Source organism: Narcine bancroftii, chromosome 4, assembly GCF_036971445.1.
Source record: "Narcine bancroftii isolate sNarBan1 chromosome 4, sNarBan1.hap1, whole genome shotgun sequence".
Classification (NCBI taxonomy): domain Eukaryota; kingdom Metazoa; phylum Chordata; class Chondrichthyes; order Torpediniformes; family Narcinidae; genus Narcine; species Narcine bancroftii.
Window position 1 is genome coordinate 129,944,287 of NC_091472.1, and position 26,836 is coordinate 129,971,122.

General features: G+C 39.1%; 1 protein-coding gene across 1 annotated transcript in view; it reads left to right on the forward strand.

Moving 5' to 3' along the window:
- The window catches only part of grk3 (G protein-coupled receptor kinase 3), a 349,456-nt gene that overhangs the window by 131,120 nt on the left and 191,500 nt on the right, over positions 1–26,836 (forward strand). Inside the window, exon 3 of the mRNA XM_069932852.1 lies at positions 22,017–22,090. Within this exon, the coding sequence (XP_069788953.1) occupies positions 22,017–22,090 (74 nt within the window). The remainder of the gene's footprint in view (positions 1–22,016; positions 22,091–26,836) is intronic.

Consider the following 26,836-nt stretch of genomic DNA (forward strand, 5'->3'; position numbering starts at 1 on the left):
TTTCATGGCTTGGTTCAGCATCATGCTGAAGAAGATTGAAAAGAGGGTTGGTGCGAGAACACAGCCTTGCTTCACGCCATTGTTAATGGAGAAGGGTTCAGAGAGCTCATTGCTGTATCTGACCCGACCTTGTTGGTTTTCGTGCAGTTGGATAGTCATGTTGAGGAACTTTGGGGGACATCCGATGCGCTCTAGTATTTGCCAAAGCCCTTTCCTGCTTATACACCTTATTAATGTTGTTAATGTAGAGTTGCCATAAAGGCTCATGTTTGGGTGTTTATTGAGGTAATTTTATTATTGTTAATAAATTTTGTGTTTAACTTAACCTATCTGTTTATACTGCTTGTGAGGTGTAACAAAATTCAGTTGTGTGTTCTTCTAAATTAAGGCTGGATTAATATTTATTAAGAAATGAGACAAAGATAATCAAACCCAGTTGGTGTCATGCCGCACAATTGCTCAGCAAAAGGAGATGTAAAAGGCTCTCCATTCATCCAGTAGCTTACAGGTCATCCTTGGGCAAGGTGTAGTACCTGTTTACCCTCCCAATCAGGGTCATGTGAAGCCATGGATTGCAGATAGTGGATGGTTTTTACAAGCAGATTCTGCAAATTGGAATTTATAGTTGTAAAACTAAAAATACTAAGCTGATCAATGGCCAGGGTTACCCATCCAGTATGGATATGACAACTTAAGGAAGGCAACAGGAAATCACTTCGGCATTTTTTTCCCTTGTATAATCAAGAATTCAATATCAACTGTGGTCTCAGCTCAAAGATGAAGCCTTCACTGAAGAAGAACAGGGGATGCAACTCGGAGGGTCAGAAATTGTGACGGATGGAGAAACATGATTGCCTACGCCGAATGGCAAAGCACCTGAATAAATAAATTTAAAGACTACCGGTATATTTTTTTCAGGGAAAATCAAGAATTGAAGTCTGTAGTACCCTCAAGAAAGGGTTAACCATGTGGTTAGGATGTTACAGAATACCAAATAGAGCAGGATTGAGTCATTCTCTTTTCCCCTTTTATTTTTTTTATAGACTAACTACACTTTGTCAGCTAATGTAGAGGGATATTATGACAAATTGGGTCTATAGTGGTAAATTCTTACCAAGCTAATCTAATGTTGTTAGTATTATACCAGATCCTATTACATTATAGTTGAGTAGTCACATGAGAGTTGGATGCCATTGGCTTAGAATTATGAATGGCTGAGATCAGAACAATGTTATTCTCTTTCCCCATAACATTGAAGCTGTGCTTAATGACCACTGTGTCTCACTGTTTATATTATTACAAGTTGTTAGATGTCCTTTTAGAGTGTTGTGGATGCGAAGCATCAGTCTGCACCAGGAGCAAACATTTTCTAAATATAGAATTGTTGATGTCACTTCTGTTCTGCTTTAAAGTTGTATCCTTGTTGAGTGAAGCTATCCCATGGTTTATTTGAAGCATTCATCAAGGAATGTTCTTTGAAAAGATTAGAAAAGGTGCTTGATCATAAAATTCAGAGTCACGATGTTGTAAGATCTTCACAACGTACAGAAACTGATTGCTAAGAAGAAGAACATTTTCAAACCCAGTGGGAAGCATGACATTGGAGAATTTATTCCCACTTATTTTGCAATGTCAGCTGTGGCTTAGTTCATAGCAGCTTGTTCCCAACATCACAACCATAACGAGATCACTCCAAACATTTTTGCACAAAATCCAGACTGATACTCCTGTTTGGAGTGTTGCATGATCAGAGACTTTGTTGCATCATTTGAGATTGGAAACGTGGTTTCCTTCCTTTACAATACGAATGACATTAGAACTTGTTAATTTAGAACATTTGCTTCTCCCAGTTAGTAAATAGTGGAGAAGCTAGGAGGACTCAGAATGCTAGTTCAGGTCAATGAGTTGCATTTGTCCTGCTGTCACCCTCAGAAAGAATATGTAACTATGAAACTGCAGATTGAACAAGTGATCATCTTGAGTTGCAAGTAAATTGCATCAAATTGAGATATGATTAGTGTTGTGGGCAGCACAGTTAGCATAGTGGTTAGCTCAAGGTTGTTACAGTGCTAGCAACCCAAGTTCGAATCTGGTGTAGACTGTAAGAAGTTTTTACATTCTCCCCTTGTTTGCGTGAGTTTCCTTTGGGAGTTCTGGTTTCCTCCTACATTCCAAAGATGTACAAGGTTAGTACATTAATTGGTCACATGGGGGTATTTGGGTGGTGCGGGCTTGTTGGCTGGATGAGCCTCTTACCATACTATATCTCTAAATGAATAAATTAAATTTAAATTGAATTGAATTTTTATTGACGTGTACTTGGATACAGTAAAAAGTGTGGTTTTGTGTGCTGGTCAAGCAAATCAACTCATGCAGCACAATAATTGCAAAGAAATATATAAACAGTAGAGACTGATTGGAGATTGTCAGCATGGATTCGTGAATGGGATAAAGTTTTCTGAAGTGGTGACAAAGAGAATTGTTGGATTCAAAACTGGCTTAGTGGAAGGAGGCTGCATATGATAGTGGAAGGATCATTTTATGATTGGAGGGCTGTGTCTAATGGTCTGCCTGGAGTCAGTACTTGGTGCATTGCTGTTTGACATCTGTATTAACATTTTGAATGCTAATGTCATTAACTTGATTAATGAATTTGCAGATGACACCAAAATGGGTGGTGTAGTATACAACGGTTGAATTTTACAACAGGATCTGGATCAGTTGGGTAGGTGGGCCAGTAAGTGACAAATGGAATTTAACTTTGACAAGCGGGATGTGTTGCACTTTGGTCAGACATACCAGGTCAGGACTTAAACACAGTGAGTAACAGGGCCCTGTGTTGCAGAACAGAAATGAAAGGGTATCAAAATGGCACCTTACAGCAGCAACTCTTTGCAAGCAGCTCTGAATAATCAAATTTTCCCATTCAGAACTTCTAAAAATCAAACAAAAAATTAGAAACACAAAATCAAATTTATCTGACAACATGGATATCCTAAGATCACTGGCAGGCCTTTGAATAGGTAGTCTCCGTCGGGCCGCCGGACCTTTAAACAGCTCCTGCAAGTACAAGGACAACACCACAGGAGTTTTAAACAGCCAGTGATTGTGCCATTTAAATTTCAGAAGAGTCGTAGGCAGCAGACTTTCAGCACAAGATTTAAAGGGACAGCGCATGAACTATTTAAACACCACGGGAACTACCATCAGTGTACCCACAGACCAGGTAAAGAAGACGTGGATTAAAACTGAGATGCCGGGAACTGAGGCTTCTGCTCCTTACCATCGTCCTGGCCAACGTAGAGTCCTTGGACAGCAAACTTGATGAACTCTAATACAGACTTTAACATCAGGGAGTGCTGTGTGATGTGCTTTATAGAAATGTGTCTAAACTTGGAGATACCAGACACAGCACTGCAGCCCAAGGGCTACACCGTCCATCGCACTGACCGAACACCAAGGGAAAAATCAGGCGAGGCAGCTTTTGTGTCATTATCAATTTATCATGGTGCACAGACATGGTGGTCATGTTCCAGTCTTGCTCCCCCAACCTGGAACATCTTGCGATCAAGTGTAGCTCATTCTACCTGCCAAGGATGTTCAATGCTATCATCCAAGTCACAGTGTACATTCTAACCCAGGTTAATGTCAGGCTGGTTCTGGAGGGACTGAGCACTGATAAAGAGCCATGACACAGCACATCATGATGCCTTCTCGATCATTGTGGGAGACTTCAATCGGGCCAACTGAAGAAGTCTCTGACAAACTACTACCAACAAACACGTCACATGTGAGCCAGGGGAACCGACACACTTGACTACTACTACACCACCTTGAAGAACGAATACTGAGCCATGCCACAATCGCAATTCAGAAAGTCTGATCATCTGGATGTACTTCTACTCCTGGCGTACAAGCAGAGACTGAAGACCTCAGCACCAGTGGTGAAGACGGCGACAGTATGGTTGAGGGAGGCAGAGGAGTGGAGAAGAGTCTGTAGGACTGCTTTGAATCAGTGGACTGGAACATAGTCAAGAACTCATCCGAAGACTTGAATGAATATGCAAGTCACTGACTTCATCAAGACCAGCATGGATAAGTGTTTGCCCACATGCTGGGTAACTGAGAACTGGGAACTAGGTGTTCCTCAACCAGAAGCCTTGGATGAATCAGAGAATTCGCAACCTGCTGAGGGCAAGAACAAGGTTGTTTAAGGCTGGGGATTGGGATCTTTACAAGAAGTCCAGTTAAGACCTGCAGTAGGCTATCTCTGAAGCAAAATTACAACTCAGGGGGAAGCTGAATAAAGAGACAGATACATGCCAGGTATGGCAGAGAGTGCAAGCCATTATAGCCTACAAAAAGAGGACAAACATTATAGATGGCTGTGATGCTTCACTACCCGATCAGCTGAATACCTTCTATGCCTGCTTTGAGAAGAACCAAACAGAATCCCTGAAAAGGCTGAGCATCCTATGATATCTGTCTCTGAGGGCGACGTCAGAGCATCATTCAAGAAGGTGAACCCTTGCAAACCATCAGGCTCTGATGACATACTTGGCATGGTACTTAAAATCTGCGCCACCCTACTAACCAGAGTGTTCATGGATATTTTCAACCTCTCATTGCAGCAGTCAGAGGTTCCCACCTGCTTCAAAAGGGCATCAATCATCCCAGTACCAAAGAAAGCAGTGTGAGCTGCCTCAATAACTACTGCCCAGTAGCAGTAACTTCTACTCTGATAAAATGCTTTGAGAGGCTGGTCGTGGCCAGAATTAACACATGCCTAAGCAAAGATCTAGACCCACTGCAATTCGTCTATTGTCACATTCGCTCCACAGCAGATGCAATGGCAGCTCTGGATCACCTTGAAAACAGCGATACATACGGCAGCTCTTCATCGACTACAGCTCAGCCTTCAATACCATTATTCCCTCAGTGCTAGTCAAGAAGCTACAAACTCTAGTCCTCTGTAACCCCCCCTCTGCAATTGGATCCTTGACTTTCTCATTGGAAGACCACAGTCAGTACGAATTGGAAACAATGTCTCCTCCTCACTGATTATCAACACAGGCGTACCCCAGGGATGGTGCTTAGCCCGCTGCTCTTCTCATTTTACACCCATGACTGTGTGGCCAGGCACAATTCCAATGCTATCTACAAATTTGTTGATGACACGGGTTGTGTCATAAACAGATAATTGTGAACTTCAGGAGGAAGTCAGGGGAACATAACCAGTCCTCATCAAATGCTCAGTAGTGGAGAGGGTCAAGAACTTCAAATTTCTGGGAGCTAACATCTCCAAGGATCAGTCCTGGAGCCTCCATGTTGATACAATCAAAAAGAAGGCTTACCAGCGGCTATACTTTGTGAGGTGTTTGAGGAGATTCGATATGTCACCGAAGACTCTTGTAAACTTATGCAGGTGTAGCATGATGAATATTCTGACTGGTTGCATTACTCCCTGGTATGTAAGCGCAATCTCTCTGGACAAGAATAAACTTCAGAGGGTTGTTAACTTGGTCTATGACATCACAGGCACCAGACCACTCCATTGAGGATATTTGCATGAGCGGTATCTTAAAAAAGCAAACAGCCTCTATCCTCAAAGATGCCCACCACCCAGGCCATGCCCTCTTCACTCTGCTACCATTGGGGAAAAAGATACAGGAACCTAAAGACGAGCACTCAATGGCACAAGGACAGCTTCCTCCCTGCTGCCATCAGATTCCTGAATAATCATTGAATCAAAGACACTGCCTTACTTTTTGTGCACTATTATTTTTACTTTTTCTATATTAATGTTGTAAGATGGCTAAAATATGAATGTTTGCACTCTGATGCTACCGCAAAACCCGGATTTTATGATCTGTTGTTACGAGCCCAGAGGACCCAAAACCCAGCAGCAATAGATATTCATCAAGACAAATGATTACTTAAACAAAAGTTGCTGTTAATTATCTTTAAACATGAAAATAGAATCACACTTTAACTTATCACTATTGACTTAATGAACCTAACTTAACCCCCTTCTAATTCTAAGCACACGTGTATGGAATGTGTGTGTAAGTTCAAAAAAGTTCTTTGATTCACAGTCCAATCTCACTTCTCATTCCTCGAAGTTCACTGGTTGCAGGCAATTCTTATACTGTGTACAGAATTGAACATTTATAAAGTTTACCAAGCTTTGGTGCTTGAAAGATTAATGGTTACCGCTCAGGAAGGTTCCTGTCAGTTTTCAGAGAGAGATTTGTTGTACGATGGACACCCAGCCACTTCAGTGTCTTGCCAAAGAAACTTGCCTCCTCAGGGTTCTCCAGATGATAACCTCTTTCATTCAGGTCACCACAAAGTTCCTTCTTATTTCTCTTATTCCAAGTGAAACATTAGACAGCCAGTCGTCTCCTCTTGCATGAACCACAAGGGCTTTGACCAGGCTGAACTAAGCATTTACAACCTGTCTTTCAAATGAGGTTTTCCACAAGCTTGCCAGCTTGTCCTGTTCTAGTCCCAGCTGCTGTTACTGACTGTAACACTGGAGAACCGATCTGTGTGTGTGTGTGTGTGTGTGTGTGTGTGTGTGTGTGTGTGTGTGTGTGTGTGTGTGTGTGTGTGTGTGTGTGTGTGTGTGTGTGTGAGAGAGAGAGAGTGAGAGACATGCACACACACACACACACACACACACACACACACACACACACACACACACACACACACACACACACACAGAAAGAAAAGCCTGTTCAACTCTCTCTGCTTGCAAAACTACATGACCATCTTAGAACAGCAAGTTCTGCTCCAGACAGAATGTGGCTTCGACAAGCTCTTTTATCTGTTGCCTTTTTGTAAACAACAATCCATTAGTGAAGTCTCTTGGGCATTCTCCAAAGCTTTTGCAAAGGCTCTGAGGCCCCAACATGTCTAGCATTAGCAGAGCTCCAGTATTTTAAATAAGATCTGTTTTAAAGTGTTTGTATGTGACCTACACTAGCAAATCTGTCCCAATTTATCTCCCAAAAACATATCTATATTCTGTCACACTGTTCAGGACAATGAATTCAAATTCTGATAGTTCCTCGAAAATGACAACTCAGGTGGATAATGTTGTGAATAAGGTGTTTGGAATTCTGGCCTTGGGAGGAGTATGACAAAAGTTGGACCCTCATCATTCAGCTGAACATGGTGTTGGCAAGACCACAGAGACAGTACTGTGTGGAGTTCTGGTCACTCAACTATAGGAAGGACATCAATAAATTGGAGGGGAATCAGAGGAGAGTCACCAGGATTTTTCCAGGCATGAGGAGTTCAGTTACAGTGAGAAGTTAGATAGGCTGGGTCTTTCTTTCCTTTGCGCATAGTGAACGTAGATTCAATTTTGAGTGGTCTGGAGAGTTATGGAATGAGAGTAGGTCAGTGGGACTAGCTAGTTTTATTGGTGGGCACAGACCAGAGAGTCAAATGGCCTGTTTTTTCTGTGCTGTAACATTCTATGGTTCTATAAAGTTGTAAGTTTTCACTAGTTTATTATACGTAACTAGCAAAAAAATCGGTTTGCATTGGCAAATATCGGAAACATGGATGAAACCCCTATGAATTTTGACATGATGGGCAATAGAACAGTGGAATGGAAAAGTATTAAAACTGTGCAACTCAAAAGTAGAGGCCACAAAAGGACAAAGTTAAGACCCATGGTAATCTTCAAATACAAAATTAAACCAAAAATGAAATTCCCTGCAGGTATTTTTGTACATTTTCATTGAAAAAGGATGGATGGTTGAAAATGGTGTAAAACTATGGATAGACAATGTGTGGTTTATGCAAAGAACTGAGTTTGCTAGTCTAAGATAAGTTTTGTTGCCTATTAACTGAGAACACTAAAAGTAGATTAGCATTACATGGCGGTTATCTTGGGCGATTTGATTTCTATATTGTAACTTCTCAATATTTGCTTGAACAATCCATTCAAAGACCATGTGTGAGATCAATTGAATACATGGATGTCGAGTGCAGAAAAGTTGTTTACAAAAGGTGGGCCAATGGGTGCTACATCACTTGACATGCTGTGTAACTTCATGCTCAAGGCATGGGACAAAGATAAAGTAGAGACAGTGATAAAGTCTTTTTTAAATGCAGTATCTCTTGTGCAATTGATGGCACGGATGCTGATGACGAAGCTGAAACTGCCTCATCAGATACAGACTGGGACCCATATGATGACTGTTTAAATAGTGAGAGTATGGAAATGCTTGCCACCATCATTGCTTCAGGTGATAATAGCGAGAACGATTTTGAAGGGTACTAATTATGTTGTGGTTTTCAATAAAAATCTCAATGAAAATCTGTCGCAGTGGGGTTTTTTTTGGTTATTCAAGGGTCGACTTATATACGCTGGATCAGCGCGGATTGAATTTTGAGCTGAATTTAAGATCTCAAAAGTATATCTGGCTTATAAGTTGACCCCATCCCCCGTTTTTGTGAGAGTTTTTTTGGGTTTCATGACTTGACTTGTATGCTGATATATACGGCACTTATTCATGGTAGTGGATTGTGTAAAAAGGAGAGATGAGTCAGCAGACAGGAGGAAAACTTGGCCAAATGGTGCACCAACAACAACCTCAAACTCAATGTTACCAAAATCATGGAGCTAATGGTTGACTTCAGAAAGGGAAAATCAGAGGTGTGCGATCCAATGATCATTGAGGATTCATTTAAGGACACTTACTTTTGCACTTCATTGATTTTTCTTTCTTTCTTTGTATTGCACAATTTGTTTACATTTCTTTATTTGTTCACATGTGTCTGTTGAGTCACTTTATTTTTGCACAACCAGTAAGTAGTAATTCTGCATCGCCCAAAGGATTAAGAATCTCAGAGTTGTATGTGATGTCATGTATGTACTCTGACAATAAATCTGAAATCTGAACATATATACTGAATATGTATCGTTTGTGTTATGTGAGTTATGTCTCATTGTATGTTTGCATGTTTTTGCACCAAGGACCCGCTCTCTCCCCACACTCCCGTGTCGGCCCCCTCACTGATCCCACAGCCTTTTATTAGTTTCCAAACTAATTCCACTGCCACGCTATCTCCCCACAGCCCCGTGTCAGTCCCCACAATGATCCCACTGCTGTGCTCTCTCCCCACAGCCCCGTGTCGGTCTCCACACTAATCCCACTGCCCCGCTCTCTTTCCACAGCCCCGTGTTGGTCCTCGCACTGATCCCTATTTATAAATAAAAAGTTTACACGTACACTACAGTATCCCATAGAGCTTTGCTACATAATATAGTGTTCACACAACATCCAAATCACCTAATGTCCTATTTCACAGAACGTATTGTGACATTAAGCGATGCATGAATATATTTAAGGCAAAGTTGGATAGATTTCTACATACATTAATAAGGGAATTAAGAATATGGGGAAAAGTCAGGTAAGTGAAGATGAGCCTATCATTAGATCAGCCATAATCACATTGAAAGGTTTGACAGGCTGAATGGCCTCCTCGTGCTCCTATTTCCAATGTTCTTATTCAGCTCTTTGACAAGAAACCAGCTGAAATTAGATAATGCATTATTTCTCAGGGGTGGGGGAATAGAATTCCTAGATTTTGTAAGACGGGTGCCAATCAACTTACAGATTGTTTGATTTATTATGGAATTATAATATTTTCATTCACTTTGGTGAATTTCAATGACATTTTCTCAACCATAAAGCAAGTAGTTAAATGATTATCATTTTCTTGATTACTAAGTCATTTTTTTTGCACAAGAAAAATAAAGGCAAATATCTTTTTACTTTTGTATGATCTCTTTAACTCAAGTCAGTATAATAATGTAGTTGGCTTTCAGTTCTTTTTGTAGTTTCTTTGTTTTTACCAAGTATCTGCTCAGCTGCAGCAAGTAAAGATTTCAATGCATATGTACATTGTACAATGTACATGACAATAAACTTATTATTATTTATTATTATTTTAGAGGACCTAGAGAAAAGAATTTAAATATATGTTTACTGTTTGGGACTTAAGATTAACAAGTATAGTTAAAGAAACAAAAACATACTGGATATGCTGAAGGTATGAATAAAAAAAACAAAAAGCAAATACAGTACTCTGCAACCGAGACCATGTCTCTGAAGAGTTAATGTTCCTGTTCAAAATCTCTTTCATCAATGCTGGGAAAAGTTAAAGGAAAATGTTTTTTGAAGAAAGAAAGCTTTATATGCATGCATGTATTTCTTACCTTTTAATGCAGACCCAGAAAAGCCTGCTCCAATGTCCCCTTTCAGCCTGGAGGCAATTGGAGCATTGATGCGGCATTCAGGAGGCATGGCTACTGTCACCATGACACCATACTTACATGCTGAGCAATGGCAGCCTTCGTTACCCATTATCCCCTATGCAGCTGGAACTACTCTGTGTTTCCCAGAATGGTTCCAGCTGCATGGGGAATTATGGGTAGGGTAGACAGCCATTGCTCTGCTCTGTATTGAGCTGTTGGCACCGACAAGTGGCCTGGTGAGGTGCTGGAGCCTGGATCGGCCGGCGGGGCTATCACACCCCACCCCGGCCGTCCCCTGACACTCCCCACCGGCCACCCCTGCCCTGAGGCAGTCATGGAGGGAGAGGGGTGAGTGAGTGGGAGAGAGAGGTGACATCATCAGCCTGCCCCTTTCCAGTGGCTTGCAGCGGCATTACATTCATGCTAGGTGGTGGAGTGCAGCGCTCTGCTGCTGACGCCGCCACTAACTGAAAAATGAGGTGGAGAATCTCCATCTATTCGCTTGGGTTTTTGACTTTATGAAAGGCCCTACAGTTAAAAACATTGACCATCTCACTGATTAAGGAATTTGATCTATTGCAGGATATGCAAATTGTATGGTAAGTAGCTTTTATGAAATAATAGACATTAATATCTGACTGAAAAAAATTAGCACTTCATTTGCAAATTTGATGCAAGTTTCAAATAATTTGTTATGGTTGTTCTAATCTCTTATTGATATGTTTTAAATGTAACACCATTCATTAATAGCACAACGAGGTAGGTGGGTTGAATGATTTCTTGCATTTAATTTTAACCCTTGGAAATAAAAGAGCTTTTATTATCTATTGCCATAAAGCAATGCAAATCACTTCTTCGTTTTTTGTAAACAACAAAATTGGGTCAAAAATCATTGCTGCCCTCATTTTTGTTAGATTGGTTGTTACTTTTGCATTGTATTAAATAAAAGCTTTTTCTCATTTTCTCACAGAACTAAGTATTACAGAGATCAGTTAAATGTTCTTGTTTACAGTCTAAAATTCTGGAATATAATTTTTTTAATTTTCCACACAAGTTATTCTATGTCCATTGAGAACTTGTTCATTCAGATTCTCTCTTGTCCAGCAGAAAATGACTTCATGCCCGTGACATGTGCACTTGGAGTATCTTAGTCAAAGCTCTTGAAGTTTTGTTGTAAACTTTTAGCTTGAAAGAACAGTTCTCGCCTTTTATTCTTAATAAAAGACATTTCCTTCACATTTGCTTTGAGTGCATAGAGCTTTAAGGAAAACAGCTAAGCTTGGGGTCTAAGGGCAGGACCTACTTTTAAGGGTTGGGAATTGGCCCAGTAATTAGAGAAATTGGACTAAAGGTCAGCAACTGGAGATTTGTTTGGGAGGGGTGGGGACAAGTGCCATCATTTGTCTGGATGCGAGGATAATAGAGTTGACTGCTGGAGTGGAATAATCAAGTCAACAATGTGATCACTATCGGAGTATGTAGGGTGTTGAAACCTGTCAGAACAGCAGATTGATTCTTGAGTCAGAATCTTTGTGGAGGAGAGGAGTGAGATGTGTTGCAAATTGTACCATGGATAGGGCTTTTGTGTTTCTCAGGGAGAACTTGATAAGTACATTAGTTAAGCTGATCTTGCTGGTCATGATTCTGGTAAAGTTCTGGTAGCTCCCAAGGGCAATTCCTTTAAATTGCTTCATAGGCACATACACCATGGGCAATGCTTATAAAAATGAAAATGGGTGGAAGTGGTGTTCAGATGTGTACTGTACATCATTGGACACCGTTGTACATTTCTGTGGTTCTCCAAGGATTAACATGTCCGAGGATTTTGAATAAAAGTAGTGGGCTTGCTTCATCGGTACTTTTTCTTTTTTTTAAATCTCTGAAAGTTGGATTGGGTGGTCGATGCACAAAGCCAGACTGCTATGGAATTCAGCTTCTAGGCTCTTACTAACTTTTTATTCTGCCACCTCCAAAAGTACATGTTCTCCCAAGTACCATTTAAAAATGTTTTTATGTATACATTTATTTGGACATCATTAGAAATATAACTGAAATATGAGTCTGGTAGCAGTGTTGAAAATAAGTATTTCAAATGAAGCAAATAAGGTGTTTGGGTTGACCAGAGGTACTTCAATCCTGTGTGGATGACTTTCAGTTGAACACACCTAGCATCAAGATCTTGCACCTTAATTTAAGTATTTCTGAACAGTTTTCATTGGTAGTTTAATGAGAAAGATCTTCAGCAAAAAAAATATTTCTTCAGCAAATTGATCAGATGCTTTCTCTAGATAATATAGTTAGCAGGAAGACTCATTTTGAAAAGTAGAAGTTAATTAGCAGAGTCAATTGGAGCATCAACAGAAGGATTTGGTGCTGCCTGAGATATTTTCAGTTGTCATTGTTCTTTCCCACTGATCTCCAGGTTGAATGGCTGTCACAGAGAGCAGCATTGTTGGTTTTACTAAAAGCAAAAATAATTAAACTTTCCTCTTGTAAAGCAAGTGAGACAGCAAAATAGTGCTGCATTTTGGATTATTCTGCCTATGTGGGATGCTCAATAGAATGCGCTTTAAAAAAAAATGTTTAATGAAATACACATTGAACTGAGGGATGCAAGCATTAGCTTTGGATGTGGTAATTTGTATCAAGAATATAATCTTTGTTTTGACTTGGAGATTAAGTTTTGATGTGAGGAAATGGTGGATGGTCTCTTGCACCTCCCAGTGGCAATTTGCCACTTGGATCAAGACAAAACAAAACATGCTGTGATGAGATGACAGTCAGAAAAGAACAAAATATTCTTTTAAACATTGACAAATAAATCTGTGTGATAGGTTTGTACACTAAAATGCTGTGTGAATCAGTGACAAAAGTCTTACTGACTTTACTGCTTCTGTTTTTGGCCTTTGATGTTAAAAATAGGAAGGCTGTTTCAGATTTATCAGCAATAGCACTGAAAGCCTTTGCTCAATAAATCTTTCATTAGGCCATTTCATGTCAGGCCGGCTACATGAATGTTTAGGAAACTAAGAACTTGCCTTTCAAATGGCAGCCCTAAAAGGCTGCTCCAGCATCACATTCATATTGTGAGGTGCCTCGTAGTGCACTCCAGATCCAACAGAGGCGGGGCGACTTGTGCCGTAGCGCCACCTGTCATAAAAACGTGGCAGAGCAATGGCCGTCTTCCCTACCCATAATCTCTCAGGCAGCTGGAACCACTCTGGTTCCCAGAACAGTTCCAGCTGCCTGGGGAATTATGGGAAGGGAAGATGGCCATAGCTCTGCTGTGTTTTGAGCCGCAAAGAGCAGCCCTGAAGGCCAAATTGGCCCGGTGTGGCTGTCCCAGCTTGCTTCGGCCACCCCCCTGCCGGCTCCCACTGCCCCGACAGTCCCCGCCAGCCCCTCCTGCCCCGCCAGCCCTCGTTGCCCCGCCATCTCCCGCTGCCCTGAGGGCTCCTGCTGCCCCTGACTTTGAGGGAGAGGGATGAGTGGGGAGATGGGTCACGGGCTGACGGCATCATCAGCTTGCTCCTAAACAGCCGTGCTACTTTCAGATCAATCGGCAGAGCGCTGTGCTCGGCCGATTATCCCTCACTGAGAGGGGTTGGATTATGGGGCTCAGAGATGGCCTCCGCACATTCAGAGAGGTATGTAGTTATGCATTTTGCCGGAGGTTCTCCGCCTTTACATTTGGACTTTTGCCCTATCTGAAAGGGACACTGGTCTATTTGGCTGGAACTTCTACGTTGGGTCTATTCAACAGTTGCTTTTCAGTTGTATTCAGATTAATTCATCATTTTTGTGTTGGTAAATGCTTTTATGTAAATGTGTACTTGTTACTTTTGTGGTATCTTGGTGTTAAACTGCAGAGTCACATCACAAACACCATAGATTTAGATTCAATTGATGCAGTTGGTCCTTTAAAATTACAGTAATAGCAAAATGCAAATGAAGAAGGTCATTGAATTTCTTGCTCATAATGTGACCAAAGTATAGGTTGGAAAATGATCGTATATCCTTGTTGGTCATGGTTGCTACATTTCTTTTGGGACAACAAGAATGTTACCAATGGAATTCAGTTCATTGTATGGGAGTTCTATCAGATTGTATTTCTTTTGGGAGGTGATGAAGAGGGTGGTTCAGTGACAAATTTAGAGTTTTATTTGATTATACACTTCTCTCAGGGGTTTAAATGACTTAAAAATATTCTATTAGTCAGAAATTTGTTCCCCCAACATCAACCCCACCCCAGCTTCCTGCAGATAAAAACTGGTTTATCATATAATATGGCAAAACTGCAATTACTACGTTTTATTTAGCTTCCTGCAGGACATTTGACTCTGACTTTGTATCTGAATCTTCATTAGTATTCAAAATGTCATTCTGGCATAAAACCCTTTCAAATGACTGACAACTGCACAATGCCCAATTTTCATCTTCTGAATTATTTTTAACTTGGTTTGGTCTGCAAGATGACAGTTTTTTTTTCTCATTGTTCAGCCAGCTTTATGATTAGTGTTTGGCTTTAAAATCTGCATATGAAGGCTTGCAATCAAACTGAATTTGATCAGGAAGGTTTACAAGAGGTGACTTTGGACTTGCCTCCAAAGATTTTATTTTTACAAGGGCTTGTAGTTTGAGGACAATTGACTAAGTTGGCTATGCCTCACTAAGACAGTCCATTCAGATCTGTGAGATCTGAATAACGTTCACAGACAATTGTCTTAATCAATTATTTTTGATTAAGAATAATTGTCTGTGAACATTTATTGCTCTTTCCTTCCTAACCCAAAAATGCTGAATTCTTCTAGTTTCTGTCAGGATAAGCATTCAGCAGTCTCTGGAACTAAAAGCCATTGTACTTGTTTGCACTCAGATATGTTGGATCATGAAAAACTTTGCACAATCATCCATGCAAGAGTAAATTTCATCATAAAGTAGTGATGAGGTTGAAACCCTAAGACATTTTTTCCTTTCTAATTCCAAGCCCAGTGAAAACCAGTTGCATCTCTTCTGACTAAGATTGACTGAAGGCAAATAATGATGATGATGATGAGAGCTTATGGTAAACAGATGCACCCAAATCTTTACTTCCTGCAGGAAAACTGGTACATCAAGATTCACCAACAACCGTCATATAAATTAAATCACCAAAATATGCCAAGATAGAGAAAGGGAGTAAATATAAAAGTCTATGAAAGGTTCATGGTTGCAGTTGGTCCATGGGGGGGAAAAAGCCATGTTTCAATAGTGCAGACAGTTTATTTTGGTGGTCCTGGAGTAGTTTATGATTAGAATCCAAAAGGTTCAAGAGCCTGATAGGTGTTGGGAAAAATTCTGTTCTTAAACCTGGAGGTGCTGGACTTCAGGCCTCTGTGGATTCTGTCTGAAGGTAGGAACAAGTAGAGATTGTGACTGGGGTGATTTGTGAGAAGACTATGTATAAAAAGTTCTGTAATTTTTACATGGTCAAATCAAGAAGTATACAAATAACCTTGAATAAATTGTAGAATGTGCACTTTGATCATGTGAATTGTTTGATTACAAGTTTAAAACTGTGCACATGGGGCAAATGAAGGAAAAAATAAGCATCTTTGTCCCAAACATTATGGAGGGCACTGCAGATGACTCTGCAAATCTTAGTCTATTATGTGTCCTAATTGGGAGCACACTTTAATATTTGGAAACCTAAAATAATAACAAATAATCAGATGCTGCCAGTGTTCCCCTTGAGTAGATCGAGCAGACAGGGAAGTCCCCTGTCCCCAGTGCTTTTTATTTTAGTGATTGAACAGCTGGTGGAGATAATAAGAAGGGATCCTGATATAAAGGGCTTCAAATTCAGTCAAAAATCAGTCTATTCACTGATGATGTGCTATTATACCTCTCAGAACCAGCTAAATCTTTGAAAAAATTACAAGGAACACTACAAAATTATGGAAGATTATCAGGCTACAAAATAAATATGGATAAAAGGGAGATAATGCCATTAACAAATTTTGAATATGAAAGATACCATTAACAAAATAAATTTAAATGGAAGATGGATGGAATAAAATATCTTGGAATAACAACTGACAATAACTTGTAAAATCTGTACAAACTAAATTATGTTCCTCTTCTTGGGACGATAGAAAGAGACCTACAGAAATGGAAAGACTTACTGATTGCTTTGGTGGGAAGGGTTAACTGTGTCAAAATTAAAGTGATGCCAAGACTGCAATATCTTTTTAAATCACTGCCTATTCTCTTACCTAAAAACTTATTTAAACTACTAAACTACCATATTAGACAGTTCCTATGGAAATAATAAGGTATCAAGAATTGCATTGGAAAAACTGACATGGAACTATGGGATGGGAGGACTTAGACTTCCAGATTTCAAAAATGATTACCTAGCTGCACAGGCTAGATTTCTCACACCCTTCTTCACTGAAGACAACCCCCCACTATCTTGTACTTAATGGAGAAGGGGAAGCAAAGGACTTTATCTATAAATGGAGTGTCAAATAACATAAGAAAAAGATGGATAACCCCATTCTAAAATATATGATTAGAACGTGGCAAGAAATTAACGAATGTACAGAGAAAAAAGTAGGAATATCAATAAAATCACCATTGTGTAAAAATCTGTTATTGCCTATGAATGTGGGCAATAGAATATTAAATTTGTGGTACAACAAAGGTATAAGATATATTAAGGACTGTTACATGGAAGGAACTCTTGTCCTTTGAACAATTAAAACAGAAATACAGAGTGGCCAATGGGACCACCGTCTGTTTTCTCCAGCTTAGATCTTTCTTAAGAGAAAGATGGGGACCAATGTTGACCGGACCTGAAATTAGTGAAATTGAACGAACAGTTTGGATGGGGAATACATCCAAATTTATAACAAAAATGTACTATGCTCTCCAGAGCGAAAGTGCAAAACTAGGGTTGCAGAGGTCGAGCGAAAGATGGGAGTTGGACTTGTGTGAGGTGATTTCAGAAAGAAGCTGTTCAGATTGGTGTTAGGACAGCATGACATCAGTTATAAATGCAAGATATGGACTGGTTCAGTATAATTTTTTTAACACCAATTATATCTTACTCCACAAAAGTTACACAGATCAAAAGCTGAAATTTCAAAGATATGTTTTAGATGTGGGACTGAGACAGGAACTTTTCTACATGCCATATGGTTGTGCATGAAAGTGAGGCCATTTTGGCAAGAAATTGCTGAAAAATTAACCAGGATAACAGGAGTACCCTTCATGGGTAACCCAGAGCTATAGCTATTGGGTAATTTCATGGAAATGAGCAAAAAAAATTGACCAAATATCAAATCTCATTTATAAAAATAGCATTGGTGGTAGCAAAAAAATATATCGCGATCACTTGGAAGTCTGACTCTCCTCTACCTATAGGACGATGTACTGCGGAATTGAACAGCTGTATATATGTGGATAAAATCACATGTAACTTAAAGAATAAATATGAAACTTTTGTAAAGGTTTGGCAGCCATACCTGGACCACATATCTCGTTTCCCCAACTGTACTCTATATACTTAAAATATATGTAAGCTCTGATGGTGAACTGATCTGTAGGTATGGAAGGGGAGGAGGGAGGGACTGTTCTGTTTTTGTTGTGTTTGTGAGAAAAAGTTTAGTATATTATATATTTAAAAGTTACTATGTCTAATTTTTGGAAAAAAATTTCAAAAAAAGAATGGTAATTTAATACTGGTCACTGAAATGTAAGAAATTGATCAGATATGTTTTTACATTGCATAAGAAAGCCGGTAGAACAGAAATGCTATGTGCAGTATAATGTCAACAGCAGTTGACCCTGAATAGTCAGGCAGGTTGTCAAATAGTTTTAGCCCTATGTCACTGTGCATGTCTGTGCCTGTGTTCTTATTTTCAAAATTAATGTTTATCATTCTGTGCTTGCATGTGTACTTAGTCCATTCTTTTCTTTGGCAGTCCTCCATGAAGATCCTTGTGGATGAATTTTTTTTTAATATAGGGTGACTTTTGCACATCAGTCACTACATTGACTTGGCTTTCATTAGTGGTAAGAAAGTTCTGAATGGTTAGAGACCAGCCTGTGCTATACACACACATGCATAGTTGTAGACATGCAGATGCCTGCACACAATATAAACACATGCACATATATGCAGAGACACATTTAGGGAGACACACACAAAAAAAACACAGAGAGGCAGAGAAAGATACACAATCCTCTCCCTCATCCACTTTTTTCTTATGGCTTCCACTTCCTCAGATTTAGTGCCTCTGTCACTCTCAATGCCTCCTCCAATCCCTCTTCTCCCTTTCTTTCTTCACACACCCAATACTGATTGCTACTGTTTTTATATCTAGTGTTCACTTCATAATTGCCAAACCATCCTCTAAATCCAGATCATAGTAATTCTCTCATGTGAGATCTATAGGTTTATTCAGAACCCTAAAGTTATCACAGGGAACATTGAGAGAATCTTCATCCACCTACCCTGCCTGATGTCAGCAAACTGTGGTTACTTGGTTCTCTGCAAATAGCTTGGTGGTCTTGATGAATTTGCTTTCCAATAAAGGTAGATTTAGCATCCCACTTCCATCACAGTTTCTCACTGCTGTTTTTTAAGTTTGCACTCCCAATATAACAGAAACCAACCTCAGTTGCTCCTTCTAATTTACAGAATACATTGACAGAAGTTCCTTTCATCAAATGACCAGAAAACTCCTGAAAATAGCAGTGAGCAGGCAGATCTCTCTCCATCCCACCACCGTGTTACAGTGGAAGGTTGATGCAATGGCTAAAGAATTTGACTCTAATTCCTGTATGAATGATATGTCCTGTAACATATTGCTATCAACATCTTAGACAATACTGTATGACTAAAATTAATAACTACATCATTATATTTCCATTTATTTTTCATTTGTTTTGAATTCACAAACAATAGACTAAGGGATCTTATGGTGAGGTTGTATAAGACATTGGTGAGGCCAAATTTGGAGTATTGGGTGCAGTTCTGGTCAACAAACTACAGGAAGGATATCAGTAAGAATGAGAAGATTTACTAGAATGTTGCCAGGTCTTCAGGAGTTGATTTACAGGGAAAGATTAAACAGGTTTGGACTTTACTCCTTGGACCGTAGAAGAATGAGAGGAGATTTGATAGAGGTTTACAAAATTATGAGAGGTTTAGACAGAGTAAATGCAAGTTAGCTCTTTCCACTTAAATTGGGAGAGATAAATAGAAGAGGACATGGCTTTAGGATGAAAGAAGAAAGATTTCGTGGGAGCATTGGGGGAACTTTTTCACTCAGAGTAGTGGGAGTGTGGAGTGAGCTGCCGTCTGACATGGAAAATGTCAATTGAAGAATAAATTGGATCGATACATGGATAGGAGGGTGCAGGTCATTTGGACTTGTGGAATGATGTTTTGTCACAGACTAGAAGAGCCGAATGGCTTGTTTTCTGTGATTCTGTGGATCCTTGAGAAGCACTTTGACACACTGGTGACTTGAAAACTATTTTAATACTAACATTTATTTATTTTCCTTTTATTTCTGGTTACCCATTTAAATGCTTATCTCCACCATGTCCAGCTGTCATAAGCATATCTGCACCTTAACAGTTTTGCGAAGTTGCAGTTTATGAGGTCCATTTTTAAACTTCTCCATTTTCAAAAGGGCTGGTCAAACCACCTAATTTGTTTGTGCTAAGTTCAACCATCCTCACGTCAAAATATGGAACTAACATTGCAATTGCTTGGATATAGTGATGCAAGGTGTCTACACCACTATATTCCAGTTAACTCAATTTCCACACTTGTCTTTGGTGTTTCCTCTTTATTAAACTTGCATTTTATCCCATTATGTAATGTGTAATCTGTACCTTGAGCTTTGCCTTTATGTTTTATGCACTTGAACAGAATGTAAATAAGTATTTGTTGGATTAGGGCAGGGGTCTCCAAAGTGATCAATGGGACAATCCAAGGGGTCAATAAACGGCAGGGGGTTGATTGAACTTTTGTGGTTGAATGCAGAAGTGTGTCTACAAAAAATAGCCAGGGTGATCAACCTCTCGTGAGAGCGGGCCTTGGTGGACACCATATTGTATTTGGCCATGGCCTCTTAATTAGAGAGTGAATGTCTGATGGAGCAGAGAAGAAGGTGGCATGTGTCCAATGCCACTGCTACCCCCCCCCCCTTGTCTGGTTCCATCACCACCCCCCTATTCAGTGCTGCCACCACTACCACCCCTCTTCCCCTGTCCAGCGCCACCATCACCCTAAAGATTCCATGCCTGTGGGTCAATGAGGTATCAAGGATTCCATGAAGTGGTCGATGGACTAAAATGTTTGGGGAATCCCTGGATTAGGGGAAAGGCATTATGCAGCATGAGTGGTTAAAGATGGCTGGTTTACTCATTTCCTTCCCTCTGTATCTGAGAAGAGTTTGAAGGAACCATTGGGCTTGAGAAGAACATCAGATGATGCAGCAAATAGATGTGAGAGAAAATGAAACTGGGTGAGGGGAGGAATTGTTGACGTTTCAGGTTATCACCCTGCATTAGGACTGAGAGTAGAGAGGGAAGAGTAAGCAATATCATATATGGACATTGTACATGTCAGAAAGGCTGTGTGCCCCAGAGAACAATCCAGGTTCCTAAATATAGATATAGGTTCAGGGAATATGGAAATGATATTTATAACTACAGAGGAGAAGGCAATGTGAAACGTAGTTAAAGATTTCAGGTGCACATTGATACATTTCTGAAATTGATATACTGATAATGGATGTAATCTAATGATTATTATCCTATTAACTGGTTTTTAGTGATAAATCAGTTAAGAAAAGAGAGTTCAAAGAAAAAGCACTGGTGAATGAGAATTCAGCGATTCAAATGTAAAATATCATGGTGTGTAGCTTGACAAAATTATAAAAAAACATTTTATTTATTCACCCAACATCTCTATTCTGCATAAACTTTGGAAATTGTTTGAATTACTTAATTAAGAAGTGAGGCACCAAATTAGCAACTTGATGATTGGCCTTGTATCTGTCTCATTCATGGCAAACTTCCACTGGGAAAAAAAACCCAATTGATCTTTGAATAAGGCACAGATGTGCAAAGTATTTTTAAAGATGTAGATATACAAGTGTAGAAATTACTTTCAGTGAGACTACTGGGCAAGTGCTGGATGCAAATGCATATTTTCCCTCCTGCTTTAACATAAATTGCACTTTTATTTCCCCATCTAATGGCAATATATTGTTAGAGATTTGCAGGGGTGTTAATCAGACAAAATTTGGCTTTGTTATCTTGCAGATTTAAGATAGGTGTGCTAAATAAAGGGTAGACTTTAAGGAGGAGTGAGATACCAAGGAGTTTGGGGACCATGGTCACTAGTGGGAAAGTATACTAGGTTAGGGATGCATGGTGGCAACAAAAATAAATAATATAAATTTCAGCATTTTGTGTAGGAAGAGCAAAAAGGCATGGTGTCACTAGCAAGAGTAATTTGTACCTTATAACTATTTATAGAGTTATGAGGTTGCCAAGATTCTGTAGAAACACATCATCCATAAAAAGTAAAAGACGGTCAATGTTTTGAGGTGCTGTGTAACCTGCTGAGTTTCTCTAACACTTTTGTGCACTGCAGTAGACCCCAGCATTAGAAGTGTTCCTTGTTTTTTCTCAGCATTAACCATATTTCTTGTCTTTTGTCTTTCAGGATTTTTGCTGTTTAAAGATTTTTGTCTGAATGAAATTGATGAAGCTGTCCCCCAGCTAAAGTTTTATGAAGAGGTAAGAAATATGGTTAAATAGTTTGGAATTAGGCAGCAGAGTCTCAGCATTAAGGGTCAGCCACTTAGGCCTGAATTCATAGCCCCTGTCACACTTGTATCCCACAAAATTGGTCATGTAGTGTCCCAGAATAGGATTGGGGGTTTGGCTTTTCACACTTGACCACTTCTAACAGGAACAGTGAACGCCTTCACACTTGCAAGGAGCCATCCCCGGTGTTAGGACTGTTGTACCTTCTACTGGTGACATCATGATGCATCAAGTGATGTTGGACCTGCCCTAAATCCTGATCAATGCATTATGATCTTACATTTGAACAAACTTAATTATGCTAAATTATAACATAATTAAGCTTTATGTTCAGCACTGTATGAGCCTTTCAGCCCCTGCTTTTGTTGTGCTAACCTATCTAAACCTTTATAAGGGACCATGGGAAAGTGCCAGCAATAAATAGCAATAGTGGACACATCTTAAAAAGAGTGGGAAAGTTTGTAATGGTATTGCACACAATTTATATAGCATGGGAAAGTTGGTAGCACTATCGTGAACAATTTATAAATCCAGTGAGAAAAAGCGATGGCAGACTTGCCCTCCCAGAATTCCATGTGACAGAGAAAGGGGTGTATTCCTAGCCACAGAGCATTTATGGAGGGGTTTCTCTGTTGCACAGCATTCTGGGAAGTGAGATCCGCCATTGCTTTCTCCCCACAGTGTTTATAAATTGTGCGCAATAGCGCTACCAACTTTACCACACTGTTTAAAGATTGTCCACTATTGCTATTTATTTCCTCTCTCTCTCTCTCTTCCCCCCCCCCACCTCTGCTGCAACTTTCCTATGGCAAAATTTATACCATCATTTTAATATTTTCTTCCTCTGGCTGGGGTTGAGCTGATTTTACTTTCACACTAGACACATTAAAGGCCATTTGGTAGTTAATTCCTGGGATTACTTGCAAGTGTTAAAGGGGCTGAAGAGACATTTCTTCACTCAAATGTTTGAAATTCTGTAGCCTTGAAGAACTTTGGATAGTCAGTTAATAATTATTTTTGATAATGTAGATGAAATTTATATATGCTCAGAAAAACAAAAAAGATATGGGGATGCAGTGAGAAAGTGTTAATCTAACAGAACAGCAAAGAGTAATTAATGGTAAGCAGGATTGAGAGAGTTTCTTGTGCCCTTGGTAGTCTTTTTCATAAAATATCTGAGAGTAATTAATGGTAAGCAGGATTGAGAGAGTTTCTTGTGCCCTTGGTAGTCTTTTTCATAAAATATCTGAGGACAATTAAAGTCAACAAAAAGCAGGCTGGCCTGTGCTTCCAACAAGATTTGTGCTTGGATTCTGTGCATGGCACCTGCAAGATCATTTGAGCAGTAACATAGAAGACATTTTGCAATAAGTTTTATAATCTTTAGACTATTATTTCATCAGGTCTTGAACTTCTGTCTGAGGTGTACTTTTATTTTTGGGTTTTTGTTTTGAAAAGGAGTACACTAGTTGGAAAACTGTGCAATCCTTTTTTGATTCCCCAATGAAATGGTGGGAAGCAACCAATGAGAACATCAAGAGATTCTTTATCCACAAAGGTGTTTGGAGATTAAGAGAGTGGCAGAGAAAATTAAGCAAACTCCAGAATTACCTGCAGCAACATCTCCTTCTGCAATTGAGAGGGTGGATGTGAGTGACGAACTCCAAGAGGTGAAGAGCTGGCAAGCTGCACTATTTGACTCTTGAGTTCTTCAAGATTTCAAGAGTCTGCACAATGGAGCAGGACAAGACATGCCATGCTTCTTCCATAAGGTTCACAGAGGGAGCTCTGTGATCCACAGCCTTAAGGAAGAGGACAGTGTAAACAGCCTGGTGAAAAGGAGGCGGCTCTTGGCACACTTAAAAAAATCAAAGGCAGTTGTAGTCTTTCTACAAGAAATGTATTTTAACAAATTGGAACATGCTAAATTAAAAAGAGGATGGTGGGACAAATAATATTGTCTTCATTTGGCTCAAAAGCAAGAGGAGTAGCGATTCTAATTAACAAAAATATACCAATAATAATAGAGGAGACACTTTCTAACAAAGCTGGAAGATTTGTAATGACACATTGTAAAATTTATGCAGAATTATGGACATTTATGAACATATATGCACCAAATTATGACGATGAAGCCTTAATGAAAGATATCTTTTTAAAAATAGCAGAGAGAAGACAAAATGTACTGGTCGGAGGAGACTACAGTTTCTGTCTAGATCCAATACTGGATAAATCAGCCAGAACAGTGACAAGGACAAAAGCTGCAAAAATGACACTATCATTTATGAATGATTTAAATTTGATTAATATATAGAGGCAGCTTAATCCCGTAGAAAAGAGATTATTCATTCTCCACAAGGGTACATGATTCACATATAAGGATTAATTTGTTTATAATGTCTGTCCAGTTAAAAAGTAGAGTGGTAAAAACAGAATATTTGGCGAGACTTCTAGCAGATCATTCACCATTAACTTTAACTATTGCAATAATGGAAAAATGGTTTAAAAGAAAGGACTTTTATGAGCTTATTAAGAGACAGATATAACTATTCTGTGAAACTAACTTTTCTTCTACTGATAATAGCTTTTTAATATGGGATATGTTTAAAGCATATCGAAAAGGACAAATTATTATACAAAAAATCTTAAGAGAAAATATGCTACAGAGCTAGATGGTCTCGAGAAAGATTTAATGAAATTGGAAAAAGAATATCAGATAACAGGGTCACAAGAAAAATATAGACTGTTAGAGAATAAAAAATTGAAACATAACACATTACAGTACAAATGTATAGAATGGAAAAAAAAATAAAAACCAAAAAATAATTATGAATTAGGAGAACACATATTTAACCTTTATCTTAGCAGTTAAAGGCAGAGGAATGATAAATGCAATAAAAACAGAGGCCAATGTTATAACATAAAAATAAAAAAATAATATTTTTAGACAATATTCTATGAAACTATACAGATCAGAATTATCAGGAGATGAAAATGAGATGGATGAATTTTTAACAAATGTTGAACTTACAAAATTAGAAGATAGAGAACAAATTGATTTAGATGCCTTTCTTAAGAGAAGCAATCAAGAAAACCTTGGGTATTTTATAAGCTAACAAATCTCCAGGGGAAGATGGGTTTTCTCCCAAGTTCTACAGACATCTAAAGATATATTGATATCTCTTATGATAAATGTAATAGACTGGGTGGTGGAAATCCAGACCCTCCTGGAAACTTTCTCTTTTCCTATAATTGTAGTGCTACTGAAGAAAGATAGAGACCCATTAAAAACTTCATCATATAGACTTTTTCACTCCTCAACACTGATTAGCATTAGCTAACAGACTGGGACAATATCTACTGAAATTAATGCATACAGATCAGGTGTGATTTGTTAAAGGAAGACATTCCTCAAATGGCCTAAATAGACTAATATAATAAATATGGTAAAAATCAAAGTGGAATCCAATTATAACCATCTCTCTTGATGCAGAAAAGCATTCGATTGATTAGAATGGTCTTTCTTATTTAAAACATTGGAAAAATTTGGTATAGACAGAAAATTTATAAACTGGTTAAGAATTCTTTATCATAAACCACAGTTAAAATTATAACTAATAATCAGATGTCAGCAGTTTTTCCCTTGAGTAGATTGAGTAGACAGGGTTGTCCTCTGTCTCAGGCACTTTTTATCCTTGCTATTGAACCACTGGTGAAGATTATAAGGAAAAATCTGGATATTAAGGGCTTCAAAGTTTGACAGGAAGAACATAGAATTAGTTCATTTGCTGATGATGTGTTATATATGTCTGACCCAACTGAATCCTTGATAAAATTACAAACAACATTAGAAAAATATGAGGTTATAAAATAAATATGAACAAGAGCAAGATAATGCCATTGAAAATTTTTGATTTTGAAAAATTTCAAAAAGTTAGTAGTGTGGCGCCTGTTAGGTCTGCATTTCTCCTTCTATGGCTCGGTCTCTTTCTACTTTCTCATTCACTACCTGGTCCCATGCTTCAATATTCAGTCTGACAAATTTTCCTCCCTCCGAGGTGGAATATCCCGGGATTTCTGTCTGCCTGTATTCACACCCTATCGCTTCCTTTACCATCGGACCCAGCTGTCGAGCGTGATGATCTTTGTCAATACCCAAGGTCACATGAGGCACACTTTCTACTCCTAAGCAGAACCACTCCATTTGTTCTTCTGTCATGACAACCATAGCAGCTATTCCCTCCTTACCTACAAAGATAAATGGACAATGTATCGTTTCTGTCTTCCCTTCTTTTAGAGAGTCCCACCTCTCCTCATATTCCTGGTCCGGGTGGATGGTGTAGTTTAATGTAACATGCATAGGATCTAGTGGATAATGGTAATCCCCATACCGAGGAATACTGGCCCTCCACTCAAAAAACTGTTTAATCAGCCCTGGGCCTGGTTCATCATACAGTAGCCGACTCCAGAAAATACTTCTGAAGCGTTAGATGGGGTCATTACTATAAACTGTCCTCCCCTTCTTATTGTATCCCCTGGGTATGTTAACCGAAGGCCCTTCTCAGAACATTGTATGGTTATTCCTAGTTTGGTAAGAATGTCCCTTGCTAATAAATTAATGGGGCAACTTGGCACAACCAGGACAGGCGTTTTAACCCTTTGTCGTCCAAATGTCATGTCGATGTTATCTGTATAGGGCTGTGTTTCCCTTATCCC